This window comes from Erythranthe guttata, chromosome 1 (assembly GCF_056151865.1).
Source record: "Erythranthe guttata isolate IM_541 chromosome 1, IM_541, whole genome shotgun sequence".
In the NCBI taxonomy this organism is placed as follows: domain Eukaryota; kingdom Viridiplantae; phylum Streptophyta; class Magnoliopsida; order Lamiales; family Phrymaceae; genus Erythranthe; species Erythranthe guttata.
Window position 1 is genome coordinate 12,068,028 of NC_142533.1, and position 12,937 is coordinate 12,080,964.

The 12,937-nt window shown below is 32.6% G+C and overlaps 2 protein-coding genes across 3 annotated transcripts; one reads left to right on the forward strand and one right to left on the reverse strand.

Moving 5' to 3' along the window:
• The first annotated feature begins 2,921 nt into the window (after window positions 1-2,921).
• LOC148772839 (uncharacterized) lies at window positions 2,922-4,184 on the forward strand. The gene has a single exon (XM_088820483.1). The coding sequence runs from the start codon at window positions 2,922-2,924 to the stop codon at window positions 4,131-4,133; it is 1,212 nt and encodes a 403-aa protein (XP_088676609.1). The 3' UTR covers window positions 4,134-4,184.
• A 3,535-nt stretch (window positions 4,185-7,719) lies between these two features.
• LOC105972091 (ubiquitin carboxyl-terminal hydrolase 20) lies at window positions 7,720-11,296 on the reverse strand. 2 transcript variants are annotated; one of them, XM_012997027.2, is made up of 8 exons: window positions 10,980-11,296; window positions 10,653-10,773; window positions 10,173-10,277; window positions 9,710-9,876; window positions 9,230-9,568; window positions 9,006-9,128; window positions 8,366-8,897; window positions 7,720-8,271 (listed from the first exon to the last, which is right to left on the reverse strand). In XM_012997027.2, the coding sequence occupies exons 1-8, from the start codon at window positions 11,187-11,189 to the stop codon at window positions 7,967-7,969; spliced, it is 1,902 nt and encodes a 633-aa protein (XP_012852481.2). In that variant the 5' UTR covers window positions 11,190-11,296; the 3' UTR covers window positions 7,720-7,966. The 2 variants fall into 2 exon arrangements, with proteins under 2 accessions (XP_012852481.2, XP_012852480.2); XM_012997026.2 differs by having other exon boundaries at window positions 9,006-9,131; window positions 10,980-11,260.
• Between the last annotated feature and the right edge of the window lie 1,641 nt (window positions 11,297-12,937).

Sequence of the window (12,937 nt, forward strand, 5' to 3'; positions counted from 1 at the left end):
TTGCCTTAATGAATGACATGTGTCAAGATGCTTATGTCAAACTTTGAAATCGCTTAGTTGAACTAAATTGCTTATGCATTTTAGTCAATTGATTATTTGTCAGCTTTTATTATTGTATAATTAAATTGTTTCCTACTTAACTTTTGTATATACATATTCTTTTATGAATTTTATATTTTATAAATTCAAAAAATATTATCTTATTTAATTTAATGTTCCGAGAAACGTAATTTTTAATGTCTTTTTTTTTATATTATTTTTTAATTTAAATATTTACGTTAATAAAATTTTAATTGAGACATACATTTGAATCATTTATGTCCAATTATATAACAATATATATTTTTTAGGTAAAATTTATACTCCTTCCATTCAGAGTTAATGCTTTTAGGAAAATCGATTTGCTATTGCCGCCCAATTGAAATTTTTGAATTTTGAAATCTTATATTTTAATTTCTACCATTTACATGTACTACATGCACACTTTATGGTAGTCCGTAAGTAATTTGGTTTTGTTTAATAATAAAGTATGAGTATGATTATAAGTATTATTTTGAGTACGAATATAAGGATTAGTATCAGTATCAGTATTAGTATCGGTACTTGTATCGGTATCGGTATCGGTATCGGTAACGGTATCGGTATCAGCATTAGCATTATTTTTATCATTATCATTAGCATTAGCATTAGCATTAACATTAGTATGAATATTAGTATTAGTATTAGTATTACGATTAATGTTAGTATCAGTATTCACATTAGTATTAGTATTAGTATTAGTATTAGTATTAATATTAGTGAATATAATATGTATCAATATCAGTATCACTATTATCATTATTAATATACTATTAGTATTAGTATTAGTATTAGTATTAGCATTAATATTAGCATTAGCATTTGTATTAGTATTAGTATTAGTATTAGTATTAGTATTAGTATTAGTATTAGTATTAGTATTAGTATTAGTATTAGTATTAGTATTAGTATTAGTATTAGTATTAGTATTAGTATTAGTATTAGTATTAGTATTAGTATTAGTATTAGTATTAGTATTAGTATTAGTATTAGTATTAGTATTAGTATTAGTATTAGTATTAGTATTAGTATTAGTATTAGTATTAGTATTAGTATTGGTATTAGTATTGGTATTAGTATTAATATTAGTATAATTAGTATTAGTATTAGTATTAGTATTAGGATTAGTATTAGTAATAATATTAGTATTAGTATTAGTATTAGTATCAACATTAGTATTACAAGTTGCATGGACAATTATATATCGTAATGCAGATAATAGAGTATGGGTAGCATAAAGAAATTTATCAAGTTGGAATCAGGCGAATAATGTTATTAACAATTTTGTCTACAAGGAGGGTTTATAAGTGATTATGAAGGTATAGCACACAATTTTGTGATTTTATAACAAAAAATTTCATCTCTAATGTACATTAGTGCCGCTCCAATGAATTTTTTTTAATCTAGGTAATTTTATATAAATTGTATTTATTTTACATTTTTAGGTGATTTATTATTCAGTAATGTGTACGACTGAGAGAATATGAACAATGCAAAATGTGTAGGTTACTCACAAGGTATTAGATGAGTTGTAAACGATTTCAATGCATGTATAAAATATCACTTTGATAACTAAATTTCATGTTAAAGATTCGAGTGCATTGGGCGAGATAGTTTTACGATTTGGGTCAGATGAGGTATTGTATATTTTATATCACAAGTATTTATTTTATATTTTATTTTATTATTATTTTTGTTTAAGTTTTGTATTTAAATCAGATGGAATGGATATTTTTTTTGTTTTGGATTATATCATATTATATATCAATTTATTAAAGTTTTTACTATATTATTTTATTTAAATGTATTTTCATTGTTCGTGACCGTAGCTTCATGTTATATTGTACCAACATTTAGATTAATATACAAGAGTGGTCCATTCATTTGATTCCTCACTTGGAGTTGGTTGTGGCAGTTCGGCGTGGATGGTTTGTACAAGATTGCCATTTTATATTTGTAGACGCATAAAATTAATTAATTGGTTAATTAAATTAGCCAATTAAATTGTGTCTAAATTAAATTATACCTTGTCTTGCAAGACAAGTCATGGGGATAATTATCAATTAATTATTGGCCAATAGGATTATTTCTTCTCTTCCAAGTTATAAGAGATAAATATCAATTTAAAGAGAGCCAATCAAATCGCGCCACGTCATCAAGCAGACTTTAAGTAGGACTCTTATTCTACCACTATAAATAGGGACCCTCCCTTCACAATTGAAAACACAACTCAAGAAGAAGAAAAATCGTAGGAGAAAATTCTCTCTACAATATTCAAGTCGTTCTTCATCAAATTCAAGGCGTTCTTCATCAAATCGAAGGAGTTCATCAAATCGAAGGTGTTCTTTATCAAATCAAGGCGTTAAAGCGTTTAATTCGAGATTACGGTGCTAAACCCTCGAATTAACGTTATTAACATCAAATCAAGATCGAAGGAAGATTGAAGGGCCAAATCCATCAAGAACTCCAAGATCTTCAAGTCAAAATCCGTCAAAGTTCAGCGTTCGATCCGAGATTCAAGTCGCAGGACCCTCGGAAGACGTTATTCAAATCCAAATCAAATTCGAAGAAGATCAAGTCAACGACTCGTCTCTGAAATTCAAAGCCAAACGCATATTGTTCTTGAGAGAAGAATCAGAGGATTAAATTAGAGTTTGTAACCAGCAATATTTATTTTTAATTCAATAAAATTATCTTTGTGCAAGTTTTTCTTGTTTGTCTAAATCGCAGATAAGAATTTTGTTGCTACAAATTTTGGCACGCCCGGTGGGACATCTCTACCTCTCATCTCTTCTCTCTCTCGAAGATCCTCGAAGTGTTGTAGTGATTGCTCTACGTTCGCAATGAAGTCTGCTACTTCGGATTCATCAAGTGTGGGCTTAGTTACAAGGAGTATGGCTAAGAAGCTGCAAGCATGCTCCGAGACTAGCTCGACGCCCCAAACCATTCAGAAAGGCTTACCACCTCTTGTCAATACAAGCGCAGATGTGGATGGTTCAAAACGAGAGATTTCACAGCCCACGCCTCGTTCAACATCAAACTACTCAGAGGTGGCATCCGTCATGACAACAAATGCTACAACCATGGAAGAGCAAATTGCAAGTTTAACAAAGGCCATTGAGGGACTCGCAAAGCATGTTCAACAACGAGATTCTCAAATTGCCAAGTTGATCAACAAGATGGACAAAGCCGATGCTAGTCAAGCTGTGGAGAATCAGATAGAGGCTCAAGACGAAGTCGAGACATTCACAAAGCAACAACAAGTTGAAAAAGAGAAGGCTCCAGCTCAAGAACTTCAAGTTTCTCCCGAAGGGCTGATTCATGTAGATCAAGTGATGACGCTGATCAGTAGAACAATCAAAGACAAGTTGGAAGGAAGCTCGAAGTCGCCATCAACCTATGTCAAGCCATATACGCAAAGGATCGATGATCTAAAGATGCCAATGGGCTATATACCTCCAAAGTTTCAACAATTTGATGGCAAAGGCAACCCCAAGCAACATGTGGCACACTTCGTGGAGACTTGCAATGATGCCGGCACGTATGGAGATCATCTCGTCAAGCAATTCGTCCGATCGCTCAAAGACAACGCGTTTGATTGGTACATTGATTTGGGGGCAAACTCCATCGATAGTTGGAAGCACTTAGAGAAAGAATTTCTCAACCGCTTTTACACCACTCGAAGAACAGTCAGCATGATTGAGCTCACCAATTCCCGCCAATGGAAGAAGGAACCTGTCATCGACTACATCAAACGTTGGAGAAATTTGAGTCTCAATTGCAAGGATCGACTGTCTGAGACATCAGCTATTGAACTGTGCATCCAAGGAATGCAATGGGGACTCCGATATATCCTTCAAGTAATTCAACCTAAAAGTTTTGAAGAGTTGGCCACTCGAGCACATGATATGGAGTTGAGCATACTTGCAAATCAAATTGAAGAATCACCATTCCAAAAGCCGTACCAGCTCAAAGAAGTGCATCTTGAAGAAGAACAAGAAAATCATGAGGATGGGGGCAAGTCTTTTGAAGAAGCAACACCCTATGCAATATGACAAGTCAAATCAAATGAAGCACTCATTGACACGAGTTTAAAAGGTCTACAAGTCCAAATCAAATGAAACACTCCTTGACACGAGTTTAAAAGGTCTACAAGTTCAAATCAAGTGAAGCACTCCTTGACACGAGTTTAAAAGGTCTACATGTCCAAATCAAGCACTCTTTGACACGAGTTTAAAAGGTCTACATGTCCAAATCAGACACTCCATGACACGAGTTTAAAAGGTCTACATGTTCAAATCAAATGAAGCACTCATTGACACGAGTTTAAAAGGTCTACATGTCCAAATTAAATGAAATACTCCTTGACACGAGTTTAAAAGGTCTACAAGTCAAAATCAAGTGAAATACTCCTTGACACGAGTTTAAAAGGTCTACATCTCCAAATCAATCACTCCTTGACACGAGTTTAAAAGGTCTACATGTCCAAATCAAATACTCATTGACACGAGTTTAAAAGGTCAACATATCCAAATCAAACCAAGGCTCCTTGATACGAGCATAAACTATCTATATATATCCAAATCAAAGTCAAGGCTCCATGATACGAGCATAAACTATCTACATAATCAAATCAAGTCAAGGCTCCTTGATACGAGCATAAACTATCTATATATCCAAATCAAGTCAAGGCTCCTCGATACGAGCATAAACTATGCATATATCCAAATCAAGTCAAGGCTCCTTGATACGAGCATAAACTATCTACATATCCAAATCAAGTCAAGGCTCCTTGATACGAGCATAAACTATCTACATATCCAAATCAAGTCAAGGCTCCTCGATACGAGCATAAACTATCTATATATCCAAATCAAGTCAAGGCTCCTCGATACGAGCATAAACTATCTATATATCGAAATCAATTAAAGACTCCTTGATACGAGCACAAACTATCTACAAATTCAAGTCAACTGCTCCTTCAGCACGAGCTTAAACTGCAAATGTTTCTCCTTGTCCACATGAGTGTAAACTGTGCATGACATCCCTCAAAAGGATATATTTTGAACTACGTTATGACTTGATCCCTTTATAGGGTACGTAGGCAACTTAGAATCTCTCTAAGTCCAGTCATGATTTCAAAAGTTATATGTGCTTTGCTAGATCAAGCTGCAATTGAAGTTGAGCAATTATCGAGACTCGTCCACTCCAAGATGCATTGTCCGTGAACAAGTCTCGAGGGGGCATTTGTAGACGCATAAAATTAATTAATTGGTTAATTAAATTAGCCAATTAAATTGTGTCTAAATTAAATTATACCTTGTCTTGCAAGACAAGTCATGGGGATAATTATCAATTAATTATTGGCCAATAGGATTATTTCTTCTCTTCCAAGTTATAAGAGATAAATATCAATTTAAAGAGAGCCAATCAAATCGCGCCACGTCATCAAGCAGACTTTAAGTAGGACTCTTATTCTACCACTATAAATAGGGACCCTCCCTTCACAATTGAAAACACAACTCAAGAAGAAGAAAAATCGTAGGAGAAAATTCTCTCTACAATATTCAAGTCGTTCTTCATCAAATTCAAGGCGTTCTTCATCAAATCGAAGGAGTTCATCAAATCGAAGGTGTTCTTTATCAAATCAAGGCGTTAAAGCGTTTAATTCGAGATTACGGTGCTAAACCCTCGAATTAACGTTATTAACATCAAATCAAGATCGAAGGAAGATTGAAGGGCCAAATCCATCAAGAACTCCAAGATCTTCAAGTCAAAATCCGTCAAAGTTCAGCGTTCGATCCGAGATTCAAGTCGCAGGACCCTCGGAAGACGTTATTCAAATCCAAATCAAATTCGAAGAAGATCAAGTCAACGACTCGTCTCTGAAATTCAAAGCCAAACGCATATTGTTCTTGAGAGAAGAATCAGAGGATTAAATTAGAGTTTGTAACCAGCAATATTTATTTTTAATTCAATAAAATTATCTTTGTGCAAGTTTTTCTTATTTGTCTAAATCGCAGATAAGAATTTTGTTGCTACAATATTTATGTAGACTTTTTGGTGATGATATAAAATACGAAATTGTTATTTTTTGTTCGGTAGTATTCGACTTAAATCCTCGACCTTTTTTTAGTTCGGTGATTTTTTAGAATAATTTCTTTTGATCTAAAATTTGATCCCGTGCATCGCACGGGTGAGATACTAGTATGTTTTAAAATTTCAAAACTTAGAGGAAATTTTCTGAAAATTTCATAATTTTTCAAAAATAAGAACATCAAAGTCGATAAAAGTAAAACTAATAACTACTAAATTCCAGTTCAAAAAATAATAAAAATAAACCAAATCATAATATCTAATAAAACTTCTAACAACAATAAATATGTCAAAATCCTAACACAAAACATAAATCAAATTACTGTTTCAGAAAATAAATTAAAAAAAAACTTAAAATAACTATTATATAATATATATTATTTATAGGTGTATTTTTTGGAAGAAAATCGGAATTTTTTGGAGTTAATTTTGGAAATTAAATCAAATCGGAAATCGGAAATTCCAATTTCTTTTACATCATTTCAATTTCAATCCAAAATTATCGTAAAAATTAAGTATTGAAATTTTGGAAGTCGAAATGAAAAAAATTGTTCCAAAATCGTAAATGTTTGTTTTAACATTGTATGCTTCATTGCAAGGCTATTTAGTCATTTCACTTATTAATGTAACGATGTTAATTTTAACATTTAACTAAACTCTAAGGGGGTAACTGGTACATTCAATACATTAGGGGATAATTGTTACAAGGCCCATACCTCTGGGATGGTAACTGAATTTAGCCCTATATTATTCAATCGATCTAATTTCTATCAATTAATCATTTCCTTATAAAAAAATCAAATCAAACAAAGTCAACTATAGTTTTTTTTTGTTTTGAAATAAATATGTAAAGTATTGAAAATTTGAGAAGTTTTTAACATATTTTATAAAATTAAAATTGGATGAAATAACAATTTTGAGAATTTTAAAAATAATTTTGACTGCTAAAGAAAGAAACTAAAAAAAAAAATCTTACATTTTATTTTTATTTATAATAAAATATTTCAAAATATAAGTTAAGGAAAATTAAAAGACAGCAAGAAAGAAAAATCAAAATCTAAAATATCATGATATGTTGAGTTTGTTTTATTAATATCTTTCATGAAATTAATATAGGCTGCATTTTGACATGAGATACATCCTTTTCGAGTGTACTTAGCCAACTTTTAAATTATAAAAGCACCAGATTTGTGTTAATTCTAGGGTGGAAATGCAATTCACTCGGTAGAAATACGAGGTTTTCAATTTGCAAATAGAAACACATAAAATAATTAAGCGAGCATGAATTCCAGGTACGAAACTAGTTATGCAAAATTGAATCTATAAAGCGAGATTAATAAGTGTTTACTTGATTCATTGAAACATTGGGTATAAATATTCATTCAATTAAGAATTGATATCTCGGGGAATAGAATTATTTATAGAACAAGAAAAAGCTTTTCTTATTGTCAAAAGTCAAAACAACAAGTCATATTTAAAAAATTAGAAATTAAAAATAAATCTTCTTTCTACTTGTCTTCAACAAAGAACATAAATAGCTAGAAGAAAAAAACAGAGGAATTTGTATACTGCAAGTAACACCGGAAATCCTTCAATACTTACAAGGGTGGCCTAACATTAATTTTGCCTATAAGAGGAATTGAATTAGCAATCCAAAATTGCACTAAGAATCTATGATAGTAGATATTTTAGACACTAACGAATAACCTTATTCAAATGAAGATCACCTATTGAAATTAAATACGAAAAGCAGATGATATGGAAATATTCATGTGTTTGAATATTTTCAACTTTACCTGTAATTCCCTGTAACCAAAGGGCGGCGTTGTCGTAGTCTATTGGTTGAATGACGGTGAGTAGGTTCAACAACGTCATCTTTATTTAAAGATGTTCTACTCTTCTTTCTATTCACGGAAGCTTCTTCAGTTTTGGAAACCCTCAATGCAGCCATCATTTGCTGAGCTCGAGAACTATGCATGTTTTTCTTGATGAAAGTAAAAGCCTGCTTTGTTTCCAAATCATCCACCATAATATCTTTCTCCAATCTCCTTTTGCAACCCATGCGCTCCGCCAACCGTGGAATGTTGTATCCTTTATCTATAACGAAAAAAAAATTATTCGGTGTCAGCATAGCATAAATAAAATATACACACTTGTTAACCTTAAAAACAAATAAGGTTAGTGAATTTACAAGGTGGATCTTCTCTGTATATCTCTGGACTTGGAGATCTCTGAATATCTTTTTGATATTTAGCAACCACATCAACATTCTGAATCTTCTTAACATTTTTAAGTACGATTGGAGAAATCTTTTTCTGGGCTTGGCCAAAAGAAACATCTGAAGTAGTAGTAGGAGTAGGAGTAGGTACTGGTGTTGCAGATTTTCTATGCAAATTTTCTGCAGTTGCAATGCTCTCAGATTTATTCTGTATTCGTCCTAAATCTTTTACCGCACTTGTGCGTATGCTCTTACGTTCCGATCCAATAATCTCGTGACTCACTTCATTGGAATCACAACTAAATTTGTTGTTTGGCAAAAGAGGCGACACCGTTGGGGTTTCAACGTTATCCAACACTGATCTTGGAGAAGTTTTCGATATAGTTGAATGGACACAAGATAATTGAGTTTCCATGAAACTTGAAAACCAAGGTGTGCCCTCTTTTGCATAAAATAGAATGTATGCCTCTTGTGACAGCACATAATCTTCATGGACCAGCACAACCTACAAAATCAAATTCATTCGACACTCAGTACTGAACAACAGCCAAGTGAAAAAAAAGGGGTCGATGCATGCATGCATACACATAAAAAATGTTGAACACATTATTACCCTAGAATCATCAAACTTGCACCACACATTGGGGGACAAGCGAATGAAGCAGTAGTAGTGCCCAGATGTAGGTGTCGATCCAATATGCACTATAACGGCATACAATACGTACTTGAGATCCGCCTGCTAAAACACAACACCCATAAGCAGAGTCAAGAAACTTCAAAAATCTGTGTACAAAAATTCAGATGTTCGGACAGAATAAGCAGTAAAGGCGAACTTACATCATTAGATTTGCCACTGTCAATGAAAGAAAGCAAGTCCAATTCTAATGGAAATGCCACATGTTTATCAATTTTCTGTACCCAACAGCCATCATTCTCGAATCTCTTCAAATGAAATACAGCCACTGAAGGGGCCTTATCAAATGAAAGCTGCTTCTCAACAGATACCAGCTCCTTACAATTTTCACATGTAACCTTGTCCTCTGGATCGTCAATTTTTTCAACTTTTGTAAATGACTGAAGAGCTGTTATGAGGTCGTCTGCATTCTCAATCCCCAAACTCGTGTCAATCAAAGGCTCATAAGTGTCGGAACAGTGGTCACAGTTACAACACTTGAGCTGCAATCAAAAGAAACATGTAATTACATATCGTACATTTTTCATTGATCATAAAAATATAACTAGACATGATGAATATATCGGGCATGAAACAAACAAGATACGTAGAAATATATAAAGATCTCAGAAGTGAGCTCATACTTTGCTAACAAGACGACCCCCAAATACTTGTTGGACTAGGTTACCACTTGGTGAAGAAGTGTATTCTTTACGCTGTGAATCGTGACAGCCTTCAAGCTTATCCAAGAAGCACTGAAGAAATTCATGAGCATCTTCCTGTTGGAACTTCTTGAAACTTGAAGAAAAGTCTAATAGTTTTGCAAGTTAAGGGAACCCAAAGCAACATAAAGGTTATTGAAACACAACAAACAAAACTACCAGGCATAATAACATGTGTAACACAATAAAATAACAGCTCATCAGTCAAAATGATAATGTCGGACCACATTACTGTGTCCAGTTGATCTGAAAAGAAAATTAAGGCACAGAAATCATTTGAGCCAAAAGACAGTAACGAGTATCTGTTGTAGCATAAATATTATTAAGCAAGTGTTGCCAGTGATGAAAATATTGGCATATATGACAGAGATGCAAGAAAGGATACAGCTCAAGTTGTTGGTGAAATACGATGGTGAGACGATCCTGTTTGCCAGTGAAGACTTGACAAGCTCCCGCAGAGCACATAATGTACAAAACCCTTCTTCATCGCCTGTAAGTAATTAATTGTTACAAAATAACTACAATGGCAAGACAATAACAAATTGCCTTCAAAATAATGTTCACACAGGTGCACCAACAGTTCAGATATATATGATATAATCGCACAGTAAATTCAGCGTTTTCTTACCAACGAAATATAATTCAATATATAAGTTATTCAATAGCCCTCAAACCCTAAACAATGATTCCTATAAATATCCCAACACTTAGAGTTCTAATAACCTACTATACTAAGGTACCAAACAAGTAAAAAGAAGAATAATGCATCCTAATATTTAATAGTAGCTACGAAATAATCATGCACACATTGCGCTAAAAGTATTGAGGGTATTGTACCAAAATAAAATTTGGCATGATGACTTACAATAAGAGTTCAGCGAATGCGGTTCCAATAGAATGCTACGAAGAAGCGGAACCGTATGCATAAAGCACTGCAACACTGAATTTAGAAAGCAAGTATTGCCTAAATTGTCCAGCCCTGCTCCCTGCCAATATTCACATATCATATCATCAATAATAATTATTAAAAATAAACATATATATTTTTGAAGTTACTAGATCTACTCAATTAAACAACTAAAAGAGCCCATAGGGTTACAGTTTACACAAATCATTAAAAAGACAATTCCAGCACCAATTGATACAGTTGTTCGATTAAAAGGAAAATGAATAGAATAGAACAGAGAATTACTGTAATAGCAGCAGGCATGTTATCTTGGGAGACCAGGTCTTCTTCTACAATTTCATCAGAGAGAAAGTTATCCAAATCATAAAATTCAGGCTGAGATTTTACACCCGAACAGAAAGCATTTGCTGCAGAATGATTATCCTCTTCGGTTTTATTCTCATTCTCAACTTCCATTGACAGAGCTGCTTCGTCGCTAATTTCGGGGGACCCCATTTGTTTGATGCTCAAGGATTTTGGAGGAGGAATCGGAGTGCTTCCTGTGATTCGATATCTGTTCAATTTAGGGTTTTGGGGGGAATTTTTTGGGGGAAATTTTTGGGAGTGGAGGGAAAACAATTAGTGGAAAAATTGGAGGGATTTTAAAGAAGAGGCGGGAAACAGAACTAGATATTTGGTGTTGGCGGGCCATATATATACATAAAATAGAATTATAATATAATTAGAATTTGAAACGTGCACATGGAAACAAACGATTCACTAGTTATCTTTGAATTTTGATTGAGTTGACATTCAAATCATTTTCACACTTTTCTAAAATATTCTATTATTACCATAAAAAAATATATATATTCTATTATTAAGTTTTACAATTTATTTGTAAAATTAAAATTTGTAATTTCTACAATTATGATTTCATCATTACAAGAAAAAGTTATATATACTCTATACAAGGTTTTAAAAAGTGGTTATCGAGTCTGGGGCAGTTAGGGACCGCCACACCATAAATCAGCGCGGCAGTGATTAATCGGAGATGAATCGAAATAATCGTTTTTTAAATTTTAATATAATATATTTCTAAATATTATTTGTAAATACTCAAAATATATATTAAAAAAATATTTAAACATGTTTTACCCCTACCTTATTTTCCTCTTAATTGAAAAAAAAATAGATATTTTTTCCGATTTTTGACCCGACCCGATGTATCGGCTTGACCCGCCTCAAAACGCCACAAACCGTCGTAAACCGCCTCACCGTCCAAAAACCGATTTTTCAAACCGCCTCATCAATATCGTAAAGGCTTACGATCGCCATCGATATGGCGGCCCATAGACACGGCCACGGGGCAGCGCGGGTCCGGGTCCGTCCGAGTTTGAGGGGACCCGAAACCGACCCGTTGGGAGGCGGGTCCGGGTCCAGGTCAGGGTCAGGTCCAAACCGATTTTCCAATTTTTATTTTTTATTTTTCCAAATGATTACAAAAAGGAAAGAAAGAAAACTTAAATTGAAACTTAAAAAAAGTTGAAATTAACTTTAAATTCAAAATAACAAAAAAAAAAAATAACCAAAAAAAAATTGAATTTATACGCTAAACAATTTAAAGAAAAAACACTAAATTAGGGGTTCGAGCCCAAGTGTCATAAGTGGTTTAATATAGTATTAACCACTCAGGTAAAGTAATTTATTATTATAATATTCCTAGTTATAAATATATAACTATAAATAACACTGTAATGATTTAAATAATTTTATAATTAATGTTTAATTATTAATTCTCATGTTCACTATTATCTATATAATATATAAAAGTTGAATTCCACACCTAATTGCTTGACATTTGGCAATTTTAATTGGTGACATGTCCTTAATTTTATCACATGTGGCAAATTGATTGGTGGAAATAAATTATCAAAAAATATGTCACTATTTTCCAAAATTAAAGGTAATTAAATATATTTAATTATTTTATTTATATATTTATATCCTACCATTTATAAAATGCTCTAAATATACCAATTTGGAAACTCTAAATATATTATTTTTTAATTTAGGGGTAATGGTAATTAATTTAATTTGAATTTAGTTATATTCAATTTAAATCATCCGTTATTATAATTTCATGATTGGTGGTGTTACGAAAATTTTGTATTTTAATTCATAAACTTGAATTTATGTTAAAAAATATTACATAATAAATTATTTGATATTATACATTTTACATGAACGTGAATAGAGAATAT

Excerpts from the sequence above, each read along its gene's own strand:
- LOC105972091 (XM_012997026.2), bottom strand. The coding sequence starts at position 11,189 with ATGGGGTCCCCCGAAATTAGCGACGAAGCAGCTCTGTCAATGGAAGTT. Across the intron at positions 10,278-10,652 it reads GCATTCGCTGAACTCTTATT|GCGATGAAGAAGGGTTTTGT; the intron begins GTAAGTCATCAT and ends AATTACTTACAG. Across the intron at positions 9,569-9,709 it reads GGGGTCGTCTTGTTAGCAAA|CTCAAGTGTTGTAACTGTGA; the intron begins GTATGAGCTCAC and ends TTTTGATTGCAG.
- LOC148772839 (XM_088820483.1), top strand. The coding sequence starts at position 2,922 with ATGAAGTCTGCTACTTCGGATTCATCAAGTGTGGGCTTAGTTACAAGG.